This window comes from Porites lutea, chromosome 2, assembly GCF_958299795.1.
Source record: "Porites lutea chromosome 2, jaPorLute2.1, whole genome shotgun sequence".
Lineage (NCBI taxonomy): Eukaryota > Metazoa > Cnidaria > Anthozoa > Scleractinia > Poritidae > Porites > Porites lutea.
In genome coordinates this window covers 4037711-4057151 of record NC_133202.1, presented here as the reverse complement: position 1 = coordinate 4057151, position 19441 = coordinate 4037711, and the positions used below count along the sequence as shown (strand labels likewise).

Genomic DNA, 19441 nt, shown 5'->3' with positions numbered 1-19441 from the left:
CCTCGAGGCGAAACTTGGAAAGAAAAGTGAAAGTAAGGCTGGTGCAAGCGGCAGTTCACCGACCACGTCGCCAGAAAACCCGCTTCGCATCAAACCGGAGAGCTTCTCTGCGACGTCCGGCGAAAGTTGGGTGGTTTGGATACGGAAATCTAAAAGTATTGCAGCCCTTAACAAGTGGAGTCCTGAGCTTCAATGTCAAATATTACCCGCGTACCTGAAAGGCCTTGCCGAACAGACCTATTACAGCCTGACTGCCGAACAAACAGCCACGTGGACGGCCGTTGAACGCGCTCTGACAGATCGATTTCATCCTAAGGAATCTCGTCAGGTACACATTTCCACTCTACGAGCTAAATTAAGACGTCCTGACGAAGATCTACATCAACTGAGGTGCGACATTTCTCGTCTTGTGGAGCTGGCCTATCCGGATGACCCCCCGGATATACTCAATCGCACGGCCAGAGATTTCTTCGTGGGTGCTTTAACCCCTATTATATTGCGAGAGAAGGTGTTGGATTTAGGGCCCAATACTTTGGATGAGGCCCTAGCGGCAGCTCAGCGATATGAATCAAATCAAAGAGTGCTAAACAAGGGAAGTGCTCGAGTACTGTCTTCAACATCTGGGGAGCAGGAAAAGTTTGGCTCCCAACAGGGCACCCAAGAACCCCCAGCGTGGGCTAAGGAGCTTTTTCAACAGCAAGCTGAAATCTTAGAGAAGCTCAAGAATATTCCTCAAGGGAGGCAAGGTAGGAATGAAAGTTTAGAATCTGGACAAGGCCCCAGAGCATGTTTTAAATGCGGTAGCCCGACTCATTTTATTCGTGACTGTCCACATCAAGTCCGTCCCGACCAGGGAAACGGGAGATGGGCGGGGCGCAGCCGAAAGTGACCCCGCCCGAGAATCCAAAGGGAGCATTTTTGCCTTGTGATGTCAATGGTGTTAAGTCTCAAGCCTTATTAGACACAGGTGCAGAAGCAACAATTATCAGTGAAGACCTGTACAGTCGCTCTAAGACACATATAAACAAACTTGAGTCCGCACTGAAACCTGTCCTGGGAGCCAATAACATGCCACTTGATGTGGTTGGAGAAACAGAAGTAACAATTCAGCTGGGCGCAATCAGGGCTAAGCATAAAGTGCTGGTGTGCCGAGGCTTGGCACAACAAGTGTTGATTGGTGTAGATTTCCTAAACACTCACAAATGTATTATTAACTTTGACACTAACACTGTCTACAGCAAGGAGGGACCCAACAAAATGGCTTTCGGATGCCTTGATAGAGTTTACAGGATCGCTGTGGCCGAAACCGTCACATTATCTCCAAATATGGTCGCAGACATACCTTGTGAGGTCCAAGGGGTAGATGACTTAGACGAATGTATGGGTGTACTGGAACCAGCGGACAAGTTTTCAGAAAGATATTCAGCTGGGGCCTTTCGGACGGCCGTGACTGTGAAAGGAGGTCGAATCCCAGTTCGTGTGTTCAATTACCTTAACAAGCCCCTCAAGATTTACAGGTGTAGCAGTATAGGGGACCTCTACCCATTAGCTGGCGAGGAGGGATCACAGGAGGAAACCAATGTGGGTGTGGGCTACAAGGTGGTACCCCCTACGGCCTCAAAGGAAGATGTTGAGGTTGGATTGGAAGCTAAACAATGTGGTGCGGTTTTTGTGAGGGACGCTGACGTTCACAGTTTATTGGTAGAAGAGATGTTCCCTATCAGCAGCGATTTGGTCCCGGAAGAGGAAAAACTTAGGCATTATGAGGTGTTGTCCACTTATGCTGACTGCCTTTCAAAGGGGCCGTGGGATTTAGGTACTGCGAAGGGCGTACAACATACCATCGACACAGGCTCTGCCAAGCCAATCCAGGTACCGCCGCGAAGAGTTCCCTTTCACAAAAGGCAAGAAATGCGTAACCAAGTGGATGAAATGCTCGAAGCAAAGATTATAGAACCGTCCGATTCCCCTTGGTCCTCTCCGGTGGTTTTAGTAGCGAAACCTGATGGCAGTCAACGTTTCTGTGTGGACTACCGCGCTCTTAACTCGGTAACCAAGCGAGACTTGTACCCGCTTCCTCGGTGTGATGACATATTGGAGAGTTTATCTGGGGCACGGTGGTTTTCTCATCTCGACCTCCTTAGGGGATATTGGCAAATTGATGTGGCAGAGGAAGATCGGGAAAAGACGGCGTTCGCAACTCCGGATGGTCTTTACCAATTCCGCAAACTAAGTTTTGGCCTTACGAATGCACCTGCGTGTTTTATGAGGGCTATGCACCTTATCTTGAAGGGTTTATGCTGGTCAGACTGTCTAGTGTATCTAGATGATATCATTGTCTTTGGTCGAACACTACAGGAGCATAGGGAGAGACTGTCACTTGTGTTGTCACGCTTGACAGAAGCAGGCTTGAAGATTAACCCCAAGAAATGCAAGCTTTTGTGTGAACAGGTGGTTGTGTTAGGTCACGTCGTGTCACGGGAGGGCATATCTACTGATCCAGAGAAAATCAGAGTCATAAAGGAGTGGCCGGAGCCAGTTAATGAGAGTCAGCTGAGAGCGTTCTTGGGGACGGCTGGTTACTACAGACAATTTGTGCCAAACTACGCCCACATTGCATCCCCTTTGCACCGTGCTTGTCAAAAGGGGGACCGTTTCAGATGGACAGCTGAGTGCAAGGAAGCTTTCCGGGACATCAAGCACAGATTGTCGAGTGCTCCCATCCTGGCTTTTCCCCAGCTAGACGTACCGTTCATCCTGGACAGTGATGCCAGTGACAGTGGGCTGGGGGCGGTGTTGTCGCAGGTTCAATGTGGGAAAGAACGTGTAATAGCATACGCAGCACGCGCTCTATCAAAGGCTGAAAGGAACTATAGTACCACCCGGAAGGAACTGTTGGCCCTCGTGTGGGGAACGGAGCACTTCGAGACATTCCTTTACGGGAGATGTTTTCGGGTCAGGACTGACCATAGTGCTCTGCAGTGGCTACGGAACTTTAAAAACCCTAGAGGTCAGGTGGCTAGGTGGCTTGAAAGGCTTAGTGACTTTGATTTCGAGGTGGAACATCGTTCGGGTCAGTTGCACGGCAATGCAGATGGACTGTCCCGCCTTCCCTGGGACGAGGGTGCATCGGTTAAGGTAGAGAGGGACGCCACCCTGATTCAGTCTGTGAATATGGAACCCTTGTCGAGAGAACGTATACGTACAGCCCAAAACCAAGATCCTGTCCTGTCGCAAGTTGTGAGGTGGCTTGAAACTGGTGTCAGACCTGCTAGAGGCGATGTGGAAGGAGGGGGGCGCAAACTTTTGTCATACTGGTCACAATGGGGAAGGCTGTTTCTCAGGAACGGTCTGGTGTTTAGACGTTGGGAACACGAAGTGACAGGCCAAGAGATTTATCATCAAATCTGCTTGCCCGAGAGCGTCGTGTCACAAGTGTTGTGCGCCTTGCATAACGATCCTTCAGCAGGCCACCTTGGCGTCTCGAAGACTCTAGAAAAAGTGCGGAGGAGATTTTATTGGCACGGCATGCGGGAAGATGTCGAAATGCACGTTAGAAGGTGTATCCCATGTGCTGAAGTCAACGACCCTTGCAAGCTTCCAAAGGCACCCCTTATAAACATTAAGGCAGGGCACCCCCTACAACGGGTCGCAATAGACATCGTAGGCCCCACACCAAGATCTACCTCTGGCCATGAGTGGTTGCTGGTGGTCTCCGATCATTTTACTAAGTTTGCTCAAGCCTTCCCAGTGAGAAACACCTCAGCAGTCACGCTGGCGAAGAAGGTGATGGATGAATACATATGCCGTTTCGGGTGTTTCGAGGGTTTGCATTCTGATCAGGGAGCCAATGTGGATGGAGCTGTCTTCAAAGGACTGTGCGATTTAATTGACGCAGCGAAAACAAGGACAACGCCGTACCATCTCCAAGGGGATGGGCAGGTAGAGAGACTGAACAAATCTCTGGTGAAGATCCTTAGTAAGCTGATTTCTGACCATCGCCGGGACTGGGCGGACTTTGTGCCGAAAGCAGTTCTTGCTTACAACACTAGCGTGCATGAGTCGACTGGATTTACCCCTTACCGCTTAATGTTCGGCAGGGAAGCTATTCTGCCATTGGATGCTCTCCTTAGGTTCGAGACGACACCTTCCCAAGCGTCGACGCAGACATACCCCGGTTATGTTGTTGAGCAGAAGCAGCAATTGGAAGAGACGGAACAGATAGTGAGAGAGAACCTCAAGCGAGCGCAGAAGTCCCAGAAAGCTTATTATGATACCAAATGCCCTGGTCATCGGTTCCGTGTAGGAGACCGGGTTTGGTATAGAAACCGAACCAGGACGAGAAGAAAGAAATTCCTCAAGCCCTGGTGTGGTCCTTGGAAGGTGGTGAAAGCTCTTTCTGATGTTACCTATCGTATTGAAGAGGAGAGGCGGAAGCCGGGAAAACGTCGTCAGAGGAAGGTGGTCCACTTCAATTATCTGAAGCCACGCTTTTCGCCACCAGAAATCCACGAGAAGCCCTCACAGTTAACCTCTCCCAGCCATACGCAAGATACGCCACAAGCGGAGAACCTGAGGGACGGGCAGCAACCGTCTCGAGGAAGCTTAGTTGACTCTGGAGATGTCGAATTGGAATGGCTGGAAAATCCAGTTGCTACAGTCACAGAGGTTTCTCATCCCTCCCCGGAGCGTGAATCTAGTGGTGAATCTAGTGGTACATTAAGTACATCCCCTCAATCTGCTGACCTGCCGTGTCAATCTGAGGTTTCTCAAGTGAGTGATGAACTGCGTCGTGAACCGTGTTATGCTGCGAGGCCGAGACGTGAGCGAAGGGAGCCTGTCTGGCTACGAGACTATGTTAGAACAGTTGTTGTTTATCCAACCTGGCCCTTGAACTTTGTAGGAACATTTGCATGCTTAAGTTAAAAATTCTCTCTTGTACCTGGGACCTTATGGGGGAGGGGGTAGTGTAGCGTGGGGCCTGAGCCCGAGTTGGGTCGGACATGCGCAGTTTAGGAGACCTACGACTCGTGTTACTGTTGTGCTAGTTTTAGTAAAGTGATTCGTACGCTAGCTGTGTTATTTGTGTTACATTACCATTAAAATGAAAGCTCTTCAGCAATACTTTAGCGTGGTACCTTTTGTTTTTCATCATTTTAAAAAATGAAATCTGGAATTTTGTCAAATGTTGCTACCTCGGGGAGTGAAAAGAAAATGCTGTAAAATGTGTCATGAAAATTAGGCCTCTCGAGAACCACGTGAGATGGATGCTTGGATAACAGCCTTATCTAATGAAAATCATGACAGATGAGTTTAAATTTTAATTTGATTTTATCTTTAAACAGAGGATGGTAATTCAGTTTGCGTGAGAGTAAATTAAAAGAGAGAGATACTTTTAGAAACGCCAAAGGAACCAGCAAAATTAGCTGAAAATTCCACCCTGGAGGCTTGAGTTGACAAAATACAGTTATGAACTACCACTGAAAGTAAAGTACAGTACCTGGTTCGAACCAGCCTGAGGAAACAGTCGACATTTCGCGCCAGCACTACTGGTTTCCCCGGAAAAAAAACGCGTCAGCAGTACTGGTTTCCCCTGAAAAAAAACGCGTCCCTACCCAGATCTGGGAAGTGCTTCTGATTAGTCGTGCCGCGTGGGAAATTTGCTTCAGCCAATTAGCAGCACTGCCCAGATCTGTGTAGTGACACGTCATCAGTATGGAATTCCTGCGCTCGTTTCTCACACGTCATTTCCCGGGGAAACCAGGTGACGTCGCGAGATATCGGCTGTTTTTTCAGGCTTGTTCGAAGGTTATCTAGCCTCACACACAGGCGTTTTTAGGGGAGCTCATTTTTCATCCCTCCCCACAAACGCCTGCTCAGCCGAAAAAAACATTCCTTTCTCATTGTTTTATTTGCGTGGTAACTGACGAATAAGCAGTTGTGCAATAAAGTGTTGACAGGCTAAACACGACTGAACCGTTTTCCTTCTTTTCTTTCATTCGCTAAGGTTATGAAGCGCATGGAGTATTCTAAAATTTGACTAAATCTTATTTTTGCCGTTCTGAATCAAACAATTATTAGAGGTCAGAAAGCAGGGGCATCCCCCGGGGGGGGGGGGGGGGTACTGCCATATATGGGCTATATAGGTATGTGCCGCTGTGAAGGGTATGGTTTTCAAGCAGTTTACTCTAGGATAGGGTATATAAATCAGAACATTTGGGTCTAGAATAGGATATCATTTTTCAGGAAACTGATCAGTTGGTTGAAGATTTTATCTAGACTAAGGAAACAGCTACTCTAGGATAGGGGGATTTGGGGAGTTTACTGTAGTATAGGGTAGCAAAATTTAGCTTAACTAGCTCTGGTATAGGTTAAGGGCTCCAGGGTCCCAGCGGCACATCCCCACCCAGAAATTCCTAAAGTACCCCCCCCCCGGGGGGGCACCCAACGAGAATATAGTTCAAAACCACTTAAACATAGCATTGTTAAACGTATTTTAGTATTAAAACGGTAGATATAGGCATATTTTTATCCCCTAAAATTTTTCATCTGTTCGGATTTCCCAGCTGAAAGTCTAGTGATTCGAAAATTATAGGGATCAAAACTTACCTTTTCGAAAATTTCAGCTAGAAAAAAGGCTCCCGAAAATTGTAGGTGACCCTTTTAGGGTAAAAATTGGTTAAAAATGGGCAGTTATACCATTTTTTAGATGTTCGAAAATCCTAGGAGAGGAAGACAAGCAAGAAATTTTGGAAAAAATGTTCCGAAAACTCTAGATCTCAAATGGTCTTCCGAACAGATATTTTCCGAAAATTATCGTTGGGTGCCCCTGAGAAAGTTTTTCCAGTGTTTCATGCAGATCGAGTAATTAAAAGATTACCTTGCGATCAAGGCCAACTTTCCAGAATTTGGAAAGTACAATGTGATTGGCTAAGCATGGGAAAGGAATGTTGTCTTCGGTTGAGCAGGCGTTTGCGGGGAGGGATGAAAAACGAGCTCCCCTAAAAACGCCTGCGTGGGAGGCTAAAGGTTATCTTGAACTGATCGTTTCTCCTACGATGCCGTCTGCTTCTGTGGATGGCCAACTGCACGTATTAAACATACGTTATTTTGAGGCGGCAGCCTTCAGCTGTCTGCATATGTTTCCTCTTCACTTCTGCTAATTGCCATTTCAAGCAGGTATGTTGCTGTATAACTTTGCGCTTGCGCTTGAACATTTTTGAAAACGCTTTCTTGAAATCACGTGATCTAAACCCATATGTAACCGGATGCAACATCACATCCATAATGATTAACAAGACAACGGCCTGGGAAAACCAGTCAGGAATGAACCTGGGCCCCACTATTGCCTCTAGAAAGCAGCAGGTAAATGCTGGCAAGTAGATAAACAACAAGGGAGTAATTGCAAAAGCTGAAAAGAAAAGAAATTGTTAGAATTGAGATAAAAAATTTTTTAGGTGCTTTGTATGTTTCCGCTTAATTGCTTTGTTTGTATAGGTAATAGCATGATTTGTAGTGATATTTGGCATAAATACCACGAGTGATAGTTCGAAATTGTTATAATTTGCGACAATTTTGAATCATCACGAGTGGTATTTATGCCAAATTTCATGTACAAATCATGCTATTAGAGAGATTAAGTTTCACGTTTACGCCAAACGGCAAACGTGAATTTGTACCACGTGACCAAGTTTTCCCCTTATTTTTCGTTTACTGTTTATTGCTTCTACACAAAAGTAGGTAAATTTATGCCAGTTTTATCCAAAAGAATCGTTCTGGACTGTTTTTATCTGCTTATTTTCTATTTTGAGAAATTCTCAACTGACGTTTGCCGTTTGCCGTGTGCCGTAAACGTGAATCTTAATCTCTCTATTATTTGTTTATACCACTACCCGCAAAAGGTTTGTAATTTTCACATGTAGGTATTTCAAATTAAGCTGAAATACCACTGCTCTAAGCCAATCAAATTGCAGAAATTTATCATGTAGTGGTATAATAATGGCTATAGTAAAGCCTAAAAATAACAGACTTTGTTATATAGCTAGAAACTTTTTTCCCAACAGCGCGCGCTCTCATTGGTTACCTTGAGGTCACATAACATCCAACAATGAAACTGTTTCCCGCCAGAAACTGTGAGCGGGCAACATTGCAAAATCTATGACGTCAAAGGCTAACAGTACACTGTTACCCGCGACTGTTGACCGACGACCGCCGTTACAGCAAGGTTTAATGAATTTCCAGCTATATAACAAATCACGTAAAGACTGGTCCCTCGGTAAACAGTTAATTTTATTCCCCTCGAATCTCGGGAAACAAAATCAACAGTTTCCCTCGGGACCAGTCATTGAGTGTTTACTGATTCTCTGTTTGCTTGGTCTTTGAATCGCTGGTTTCATTTTTAGCCTCGTTTTTCACGCCAGATCAGTTAGATTTTTATACTTCTGTTTTTGTTTTTTCAGTTCCCATTTCCCGCGACATTTTCTTTGTGTTTTGCCGAATCTCGTCTTCTGATTGGGGGTTACCATTTACATTTTGTGCATGAACATAAAACTGTAAAAATTAAATTTGACGAGGTGCGAAAACGACCCGTTACAAAGTATATTCAAATCAGCTAAACAGACCAAACAGAGTAGAAAAATTGCATCCCCTAAAATCACAGCTCATGAAGCTCCCCAAACGAAATGCCGCGAACCATTTGTTTTTCCAACTAGAATTTCAGGATTCCCCATGTAAATGCATGGCAAGAATCCTAGATGTCGCTTTTGCTCGTCCTTCATAATGTGTCTTCAAAGGCATTACTACCAAATCTTTGTAATGCGCCATTTGCACATGCAGTGACGTCTTTTTACTACTAGGACAGCAGAATCACGCATTTGGTTTTTTTCTTTTATATTTAAATTTGCTAATCCCAGTGAGGTTTAAACAACAAAAGCCCTATAATTTGCTTGAGAAATGAAACCCTGAGGGATTCTGGTAGTTTTAGTAGTAAAATGACGTCATCGTGCAAATGGCCTGTTCATTTTACCTATGGCTTTTAAACATTTTGCCGTCATTCCAGATTTCTTCATACTAAACAAAGGCGGTTTTCCAAGTTGCTCACGTTTGTTCTGAAGGCGCGAAATCTTGAAAATACGGAAGTAGACAAAGGCCATTACTGCAAAAGGAATGCCGCCGAATATTGCCACATTGAGGATGAGATGAGCTTTAACGAACGGAGAAGTTTTGTCGCTCAGTTCCAAGCAACCCATACCACGCAACATCACAAGACCGCCACGTTCTCTATAACAAAGGGGTAGTGCTATACAAGAAGCCACCGGAGCTGCCCAAGCCATCACCAGGGATCGACCGACACGCTTAGATGTGACGATGGCCTTGTACCTGTGAGTAGCGGTTGTTACTTCAAACGTACTCTATGGGGTTGTTTACATGGAGGTAGGAAGATCCTAGAAGGTGGAACAACTTTTCGTTGGGTTTACATGCAGAAATTGCGGTCCGTGTGGCCACCAAGTAGAGGATTAGAAGCAATTAAAGATGGCGGCGAAAATAACAAAAATTGGAATTTGGGCCCTTCTGCTCTCTTTATTGGCGTTAATAACTACCTTTCAGTAGAATTATCATAATTATCAGCTCGTGGTAACGCCAAACGAAATGGTCGGCTTTTATTGTCGTGATTATTCATTGAACGACCCGCCGCCATTTTTGTCTGGTTTGTCCCAAGTACAAGTAAGGATCTTCTTCCTAGCGAAAACAGTTACATGGTGCTAGGATCTCCCCAGGACTAGAATCCCCCTACTTCTCAGCTAAGAGGAATCTAGTACTAGGCAGATCCTAGCGCTTGGGACCAGTACAACCCTTTGCATGCATACTGAATACAGAAAACATATGGCACTAGGATGATCCCGTCCTTTAGGATCTTCCCCCCTCCATGTAAACAACCCCTAAAGTTGACTGTTGAAATAATTTCGTGATTGTTTCAAATTTGTGCCGCTGTATCTACTGAATCTCTTGCCTAGTTCCTGTGCGGGGTCTTCCCAGGCCTTCTCGTTCAATGCATTTCGGTAACGTATCCCATCCGAGACGAACGGCCTGGACACTCTCTCGGACCACGTGACCCGAAACGCATCGGCCGCGCGCAATAATGAGGCCTAGGGACTAGGCAACTGAATCTCGTTCGTCTTTCTCACCAATCAGAAGTAAGGCAACTTAACCAATCACACTGGATCTACCCGCGTGCGTTTTCCAGCCTTTTGCGTCGAGATCTTATTGGTTCATTTGATTGTTACGCGTGCTGCTGATTGGCCAGAGTAGTTATTTTGGTTTTAATTGGTACAAAATTTCGCGCCAGTTTATTAGTCAATCAAAACATATATAAATCCAGAAGCGACCAAAGTTGTTTTTCATGCTGATGCCGGCTTTAATATTCCAGGCAGATTTCAACGGCCTTCAGTGATTTTCTAAGCCCTTACACCGAACTTTCTCTTTAGGCCGTTACCTAGTATTAAAACACTCCAACACGAGTGAACGTGTGTAATTTTGATTTTGTTAGTTTATTTCTTCAGTTTATTACTTTGATGTACCTTTCTTGTATTTGTACTTATACACGGGTTATTATTCGATTTATAGAACATTTATTTGTATAGCTCATTTTCCGATTCGATTATCGTCGTCAGAAACCTATGTCAGTAAACTGGAGTTCACAGAAAGCAAGTTGTCAAGTATCGGCTAAATTTGTTCAGAGCGCGAAATCCACAGACTCTTAGCTTATTCTTTACCCTAAACTTTTTATGGCTTGCATGAGAAAATTCAAGAATCACAACTGACATTATATCGATGTTGTAGGTCAAAATGAAATTCAGTTTATCTCTTTTTAATTTTTTTGTTGTTGTTGTTTCCTAATCCTAATTATTCATCATTCATGAATATATAGAGATAGGAGACAAAGTAAATTGAGGCCATCAACCTAGGCTGAAACCATTTATACCTGAATTTCACTTTGAACTGCAACATATATAATATTGTTACTTTAAAAAATTTCTCCTACCTTAATGGATAGATTACAGCAGTATATCGATCACAACCGAGAAGACACAAATGAACAAAGCCGATACAAGTTTGACTTGAAATGACCATGTTGAAGATATCGCAAACTTGGCCAGCCACTTTGTCGCGGTGCAAAATCGCCAGGTTAAACAAGACATACGGCAAAAACATCACGTCGGACAAAGTTAGGCCAAGTAGAAGGAGACTGTTTGGTCGTCGGTTAAGTTTCCGGGAGCTCAAAATGACCAGAAAGATAACTAAACTATTTAGAAAAATTGAAATAGATGTGAGGGACAAGATCGCCGTTACTAAATTAATCTTTGATACGGGCCAAAACGTCCCGGCTAGAGAGTTAAATAAGTCGGACATGGCTTTTTTTCTTAAGGCATACTGACATTACGGTAGTCTCATCTGTACGCAAATAAATCAAATGAAGTTCAACAAACATCTTTCAGCTTAGATGTTATTAGTAAAGAATTGAGATAAGAAAGAACATTTTTTCTGAACCATTTTTTCGTTATCCATTGTTCGGGATGATCACTGATTATTAACCACAACAGACAAACTAATTGCTATTATATGTCCTTGCACTCAGTCATCGGATTAAGCTGTATTAGATTTTGTTTTTTATACAACAGCCGAAAGGAGTATAACCGCGCTATCCGCCGAATAAATCTCTTTCCACTGGAGAGTACAATTGGTTTCCCTAATGCTTATCATGCACTGGCGATAGTGATTTTTAGCGCTATCCAGCTTTTGAAGAACTGGCAGGGGTGTCCTTTAAATCGCTCACTACCACGTCATTTTTACCCCAATATAGACGATGCCTGATCAACAATCAGATTCGTTTTTCGGTCAAATGCTGACTAATTGACATTTTAAACTCGTGTTGCGGGGTCGGTAACGTTAAAAGGGCGCTGTTAGAACTGAATTAACATTAATTTGGCATTTATCATTTGCGTAACACTCTATTCTTTTAAGCCCTTACCTTGTGATTCGTGTTACTAACACGTGTTTTTCGGCGTGAACAACGTGAGCCGCGCAACAACTACAGAAAGCGTTGTGAAGAACCTTCCCTCCCTGTCTAAAATATTTTGGTGGTAGATTCATTGTTTAAAGCCGGCCACATATTGTGCTTAAGAACTATTCTTGCGAACTAGTTAATAGTAGACGGCTTCGCCTCAGCTAAACTTGATGTATAACAAATCGAGGTGCTTTTTAAAATGTTTAAATTCGCTATTGCCTAAAATCCATGTTGCGAAAAAATTTTATCCGAGAGCTATTTTAGCTATCTTATGGACACCTATCCTCGTAGAACGTGTTTCCCACTGAGAAAACAAATGAATATTGTATAAATGTACAACAGCGCCTTCCGTTTTCCCCAGAAAAGACTATTGTAGCGAAGCTCAGTAAGGCAGCCTAATAATGAATTCTACCCAAAGACAGGCGGCTTGTTTTAACACCAGGGGCTAAAAGTTTTATTCGTTTTTTTTTCGTCCAAGCATTAGCGCCTTGAAATTTCTAATAACGCTACAAAGTGTTACAAGAGATTTTGAGACGTTCAAATACGCGTTCGACTTTGACATAAAATAGACTTTTCATGCATATTTTTGACAACAATATAGAAATTCTGGCCTCATCCAACTGGGTTCGTGTAGGACGTGATTCGTGTTTCCTATTTCGTGTAGCACGTGTTTAGAATCAAATATTCGGCAAACGGCAAACGACAATAGACCTTTTTACCTTGTGTGTGTGTTTTTTTTATCACGTGATATTTAATAGTCTTCAGAACTGATTTATTCAAATTTCGTCAGATGAACTAGGAAAGTAAAACGTACGAAAACAAACTACAATCCAAAAGGATTTATCTCTCGGCATCATGTAGCCAAGTGTCTCTCCTGACTTTTCCTTTTCCCTCAATCATATCTACACAAAATGAGAGTTTCGGAAGCTTCATCTGCATCTGTTCTTTTTCCTTATTTGAAAAATTGTCCACTATAAAGAAAAAAAGAGCTCTGCACTCACTTACAGAATTACACCCATTTTAATCAAGATAATTATTAACGCAGAGACCAACACGAGTTCCCGAGGAGTTAAAGTGCGCTTTCCATTTAGTCAAAATTTCCGGAAATTTCGGTTCGGCTCCTGGTTCGGCAGTAAATGGAACATGTTTCGTCGGTCGTCCACTGGAAAATTCTCGGGAAAAGTGGAAATTCTAAAAAGGTACACCCGTTTTCCCGGTTGGAACGTTTTGAACAGAATTTCGTGTTCCATTTACACTTTTCTCGTACTTTATATCGGTTCCAACTGTTACGAACTCGGCAGCCATCTTGGTGTCCCGTCGGGTAACAGGCTCGGCGCCGTAGCGGGGTTTACGATCAAATGGAACAACTTTTTACCATCGGAAAATCCCTTTTTTTCCCCACCGAAATTTAATATTCCGGATTTTTTATCTAAATGGAAAGCGCCCAAAGATCTATAAGTTAATAACAGCCCAAAGCGGCTTAACCAGTCACGAGAAAGTGAAATGTACCATGGCCAGTTCTATCAAAATTTAAGCGCTGCTGTGAATGTTTTTCAGGTTTTTACTTTTAATAAATTCAAAAGCACCTTGAAACACGCGCGAGTTTTCTTTAAATCAGTGTTCAAGAATTCTTTTTTTAATGAAGTCGGGAGAACCATTTTTATAAACCCGTACTTTTGACTTTAGAGCGAGAATTTGCTTTTTTCTTTATGTAAGTGCGAATGAAGTCGAAGTCCTCGTTTTTAGCCTCAAAATTAAGGGCTCAGTCGCTCTTGCAAGACTAGAGCTACACTATTACGCTTTCTTATTTTGCTGTATTAGTAAAATTCGATGAGGAACTTAGTGCCGTGTTTTAAACTTCCATCGCCGGCGTGAAAATAAACCTTTATTTAGACGCCGAAAGTTATCATGCTTCCACACTCGACCCATCCCCCCCCCCTAAATGGGATCCGGACACATTTTGAACAGACAAAAACTTGCACCCATCCGCCTTTCGTTTACACAGGACCCGGGGGAACCGTGCACTAAGTTTTTGAACGGCAAAGTGTGCACGTTTTTGTAACAAAATTTGCACGGCTTCGTGTAAAAGGGTGATAATAACACATTAAACAAACGATGTTGAGAATTATGAGTTATTTTGGTCATGTTCTAAGTGGTTATCATTTCTCTCTTTGCTTGTTTACAGATCAATCTTGCGCGTGCGGCCTCCATATGGAAATTGCTGGCAAACTCCATCTTGCTCGATACAATGATTCAGTTAAACCTCCCGGCCGTAAGCAATCACCTAAAATGCGAAGAGATAGTGGTCGCTTACGGAAGGTGGACGTTTACTGTAGGTTCAAATTATAAGGGTTTGGGAGGTGGCCGCTTACGAGAGGTGGTCACACATGGAGGCTCGACCCCAGGGTTCGACTGTACACTCAATCCAGTTTTTCTGATTCAGTTTCTCTACGAGTCGTCACATCTGTATGCATACCTCTTGACTGATCACATGTTGACACTACTTGATACTTGTGGGAAACAGTCTTCGAGTCTTGAACAAGTTGTTCCTGATGCTCTGCTTCCTGCAGATGTAGGAACGAGACCATCGGATCTTGTTTATCCTGTGCAATAACTGTCACATTCTCAGCTAGGCTCGGCACAAGGAACGAAGGCAGGCGATTATTTCGTGGGTCACGTGCTGATAATTCCAGAGGCGACATACAAGACCTTGCAGTAGCGTTATTTGTATTTGCAAACTGTGCTAAAGCAGCAGATGTGGTGAAGAACATCTTGAATGCGCGCTTGAACTCGTTTGATCTGAATACGTAAATGATCGGATTGAGAATGCTGTGTATCGCTGTTAACAGAATCATCGACGTGCGGAGTTCCTCTGGTATTTGACTGGTCCCCAGTTTGGTCGACAGAACCACGTATATGAGTTGTGTGAAATGGCAAAGGACGAACGCACCAATGACCAACACTGTGAAGAAGAGATAGACTCACTGTCAACTCTCTGGTAATCCTAAGACATATTTAATCTTCTTCACAATCGTTGTACTGTACAGGATAATAGAGACCTTCAGATTCTAAGACAAGGACGACTACTACAACGAGATTTTCTAAGTGGTGCGCAGACGTAAATTAGCGTCATTTGGGTGGGAAAATGCGATAGTCGTCGTCATTCTACTACGGGTTTAGGGAAACCTTTGTAAAGTTCTATCATTCTGTTTTAAGGAGAGGGCACACCCGCCTGGCTTCAATTACAGAAATAACCGTTTAAACGATTCTGGTTAAAAATAGTAGAAAGTCGCTTTCTGGTGAGTCTACTTTTTGAGAATACGCGAAAAAACTTCTCGTAGTCGTCCTCGTTCTTGAATCTTAAAGTCTCTACTATAAAGAAGCGGTTGTTGTGGGATAATAGAGCAAGTACAGTAAATATAATACATTACAGCTTTTTACAACAAATTCAAAACAACTGGAATTTCCATATTGTCTGATGATGGGTGGAGTCTTCCGACGAACCGAACTTCTTGAATTTTGTTATTTGGAACTCTTGGCTGATCCGCGTGTGAGGTTATGCGGACTCCGGAATCCGGGAGATTTTAATTTTGCTTTTGAAGTCCAGAATCCTGGGCTTCGGGATCTGGAATCGGCCTCTAGGAATCTGTAATCCCGATAATTATTGAAATCCACAATCCAATTTTCCTTGATAAGGATCCGAAATGCGGTACCTGGAATCCGGAATCCACAACGCGGAGTCCACAATCAAAGACTGTCTTTACATGAGGGTCTCAATGGGTTGGTAGTTTTGACGGTTGACGGTTTATTTTCTCCGATTTTGACGTTTGACGTTTAAATCTTAAAGCTTTTGACGGTTGACGGTTATTAAGTTGAAATTTAGTTCAGGAGTTTCAGTAAATATTAACTTCTGTATAAATCTATATTAAGTGTTGTGTTTGTTGTCTTAGCCTTTCACTTGTAAAATTTCGAAATAATTTCAGATATAAGCAAGTTCTAAGGTCTTGTAATGTCTAGAAGGAGTGTTTCTGAGAACATGGGAACTGGTTTTCCAGTTCAGAGCTGGATTCTTCAGGACCCAGAAGTCCACGACGATCAGCTGAAATACCAAAAAAGCAAGATTGAAATTCCTTGAAACTAGCAATCTGCATTTTAGACTGCTGACGGTAAAACTAACCTTTTTTGACGGTTGGCGGTTAAATTTTTCTTACCTATGGTTTTCATCCATTTCATTTCCTTTCTCCTCTTTCTCCTCAATTCGGCCTTTTCAGGGTTCAGGTATTCTCCTGGTTCAAGCTGGTTGCTGAGCGTCCACGAAATTTTGGCAATGCGAATGTAGACAAATACTGTCACAGCTAAAGGAAGTGCCATTAAGAAGGTGATATTGAAGGCAATGTTGGTTATATGGATCAATGAGGGTTTGTTTTCAGCTGCAAAGTCCAAGCAACCAATCATACTTCTTCTGAAATGGGTACTACTATTACTGCGATAGCTGAAGGGAAGGATTATTTTACCCACCAGCAGAGCAAACCAGGCGGCAGTCAAGACCCTTTTGACGTGTTTTGTAGTCATTATGCTTCTGTACCTTAGAGGATTTACTATGGCCACGTAACGGTCATAACTAAGAAGGCAGATGTGGATGACAGTAACTAGTGAGTGCGTGCAAATGACCATCGCGAAGAATTCACACACTTTGGACGCTGCCTCAAAATCGTACAACCAGATTAAACGGAACAAAAGAAAGGACGAAAAAGACAAGTCCGTCAATGCTAGGCTGGCAAGGAAAGGTGTGTTAGGTCTTTGTTTAAGAGAGCGTACACGAGCAACAGCCAGGCAGACGCAAATGTTTCCAAACAGGTTTATGGCAAATGCAGGGCACAGTACTGTGGTTTGCACAACTTTGGACAAGGTGCTGGGAAGGGACGCACTGAAATCATCGTCAAAGGACTCGTCCATGTTGTGAGCTCATGAAGAATCTATAATTGACGGCTTTACCTAAACATTTGTAATAGGTTTGTTCAGGAAACGTGCCAGCTTCTTGGTCTCTGCGCGTACCGCGTCTGACTCTCCAATGATCAAAGATGGCGGGACTGAAACGATTACAATCGTCTTATTTACACGCACATGAAAGATTAATTCTCTTAAGCTTGCCTCATTTGTTAATTATCTTGGGTTACTGCCTGGTAGTTTTAGAAACTTGAACTTCTTTTTATCGTAAGGATAAAAAATGGTAAAATTATGATAATAGCCACTGACTCAGTACATCCTTAATTTTTCGCCAATTTTCTTAGTGGAAGTTCATTTTCCTGTCATTGTGCGCCGCTAACTAAAAACTCAAAATGACTGAAATGACAATTAACATCCAATGCTATTTTTGTCCCAAGCAGTAAACACGGTGCTAATAAATTGATAGAGCCAAATAATAGCGGCAAAATATACCACTTACGAGTTCTTTAAAAGCGTATAGTTTTGCTAAACAATGGCAGAAAATTAAGGGTGTTTGTCAAAGTGGTGATGTTTAGCTTGTTTATTTGCGATGTGAGTGGATGGAGGTAAATTTATCAGTCTGCCAGTCAAGAAAGCATTGATGTAGAAACTAATCATGAAATCGAATGAGGTAAGCTCGGGAAATTCAAATCAAGATGTAAGACTAAATTTTAGCAAAAACACGAAACCTTGCATCTCCAGTTCTTTTGCTGTAATTATTTCCTGTTAATTAGTCCTAATGAAAATCACTTGTGTTTTTATCGTTCAATTCCTAAAGCAAATGCAAGACTATTAGCTTTCTTTCCTGACTGCGGCGCTTCAAGAGATCAATGGAGACAAGGCAAGTGAATGGAAACCTCAAGTAGAACGTCGAGTGATTTGGATAGTCAGATTCGTTTAACATTTTTGGAACTAGCCATGTGTCTGGCAATTAATTTTTTTCTGCTTCTCAAATCCATAGTGATGGGTCATCCCCTTTATGCGATAACCATTTGATATAGATTAATCATTTAGATTAAATTCAGAGCTTAATCATAAAGGTGTATGCATTTTCGCGTTGAATTCACTCAAGACTTGAATTTTTAGTAGTTCTAAAAGGTAAACCAAATATCCGGAAGGGTGTTTTTTTCGATATGCAGATGCCTTGCAGTGGATTTCAAAAGAAAACCTCTAATGCACTTCGATTCGATTTTTCAACCAACGACTAGCTGAATATCGGATGAATTTCTTCCAGAATTATTGAAAGCAAGGATTATATTCCTGGTTAAATATTTTACATTTCACTTCTCTTTCATGAGTTGCCAAATAACTTATCTAATTATCAATTTGTTTAGTAATTTTACACCGACGTTTATATCATGTTTATATTCAAGGAAAAAAAAAGACATAAGGGCGCCCACTCAGAAGAGACCGATTTACTGAAACGACTGATTTATTATCAAAACAGAATCCTTGCCGCCCGCAATTGAAGTAGTTTGTAGGAATCCACCACCATAATTATTTAACGTTCATAAATATAAATTAAAAAATAAGGGGGTACCCTGTTCCCCTTTTAAAATCCTTTCAAGTTAAACCTAAACATTGCTAAAGTGTCTTCACGTTCACCTAACAACTAGTTATTCACGTTTCAGGGGAAATTGCAAAAGAAATTCACTGATTAAAGACTGTTAACTTTCCAATCTCAACTTCAAAAATATAACAGGCATAAAATCGAGCCAAATTACAAAAAAACAAAAATCAGTTTACCCAAACCTTTGCAGTTCACGAATTACGTTTATAAATCAAGTCTTCCTTCACGCGTCACGTTAAAGTCCAAAAACGCTTTCACGTTCAGCACGAAATAATTGTCTTGGGATGGGCAATCACGAATCACGAATAAATTAAAACTTAAATCACGTTTTACGAGATACAAAAAAAGAAAAACAATCAGGCTTAGGACTTTTGCGAAAAGTTCGATAAGGTCCGAATATCTATTATTGAGGCGTCAACTTTGTTGACAATGATAACGCCAGGCGAGCCCTTCTATCGATCATCAACCTTATTTAGTCTTGATACTCGCCTTTCTGACAACTTCGTGTATGTTGGAACCGAGACAATTAACAAAGCCCTGATGACCCCCTCTCCCTCTTGTTCATCAGTTATGAGTTGCAGTTGTTGCTAAACTAGTTGATTTTTCTTACCAACATTGTTTTCTTGACGACAAAATCCCGAATACTTTTTGAAGTACTAGTCGGCAATTCTAATTTTGAAACAAGCGGAAATATGTAAATGTGATCATTTAAGCACGGATGTAGTTTGCACAATAACAGGGAAATGAACTTAGGCCTGTTGAATATACGTAATAAATGAGAAAAGTTGTTTTGCACTAAAGAAAGTGTACTCTTTATGGCC

At 42.4% G+C, this 19441-nt stretch overlaps 1 protein-coding gene across 1 annotated transcript; it reads right to left on the bottom strand.

The window, feature by feature from the left end:
• Positions 1-14484: 14484 nt before the first annotated feature.
• Positions 14485-17020, bottom strand: LOC140925148 (adenosine receptor A2b-like). Its single transcript, XM_073375108.1, has 2 exons — positions 16276-17020; positions 14485-15026 (listed from the first exon to the last, which is right to left on the bottom strand). The coding sequence occupies exons 1-2, from the start codon at positions 17018-17020 to the stop codon at positions 14485-14487; spliced, it is 1287 nt and encodes a 428-aa protein (XP_073231209.1).
• Positions 17021-19441: the final 2421 nt, after the last annotated feature.

Coding starts and splice junctions, on each gene's coding strand:
- LOC140925148 (XM_073375108.1), bottom strand. CDS start 17,020: ATGGACGAGTCCTTTGACGATGATTTCAGTGCGTCCCTTCCCAGCACC. Junction 15,027..16,275: donor GAAATGGATGAAAACCATAG/GTAAGAAAAATT, acceptor TCTTCTTCACAG/TGTTGGTCATTGGTGCGTTC.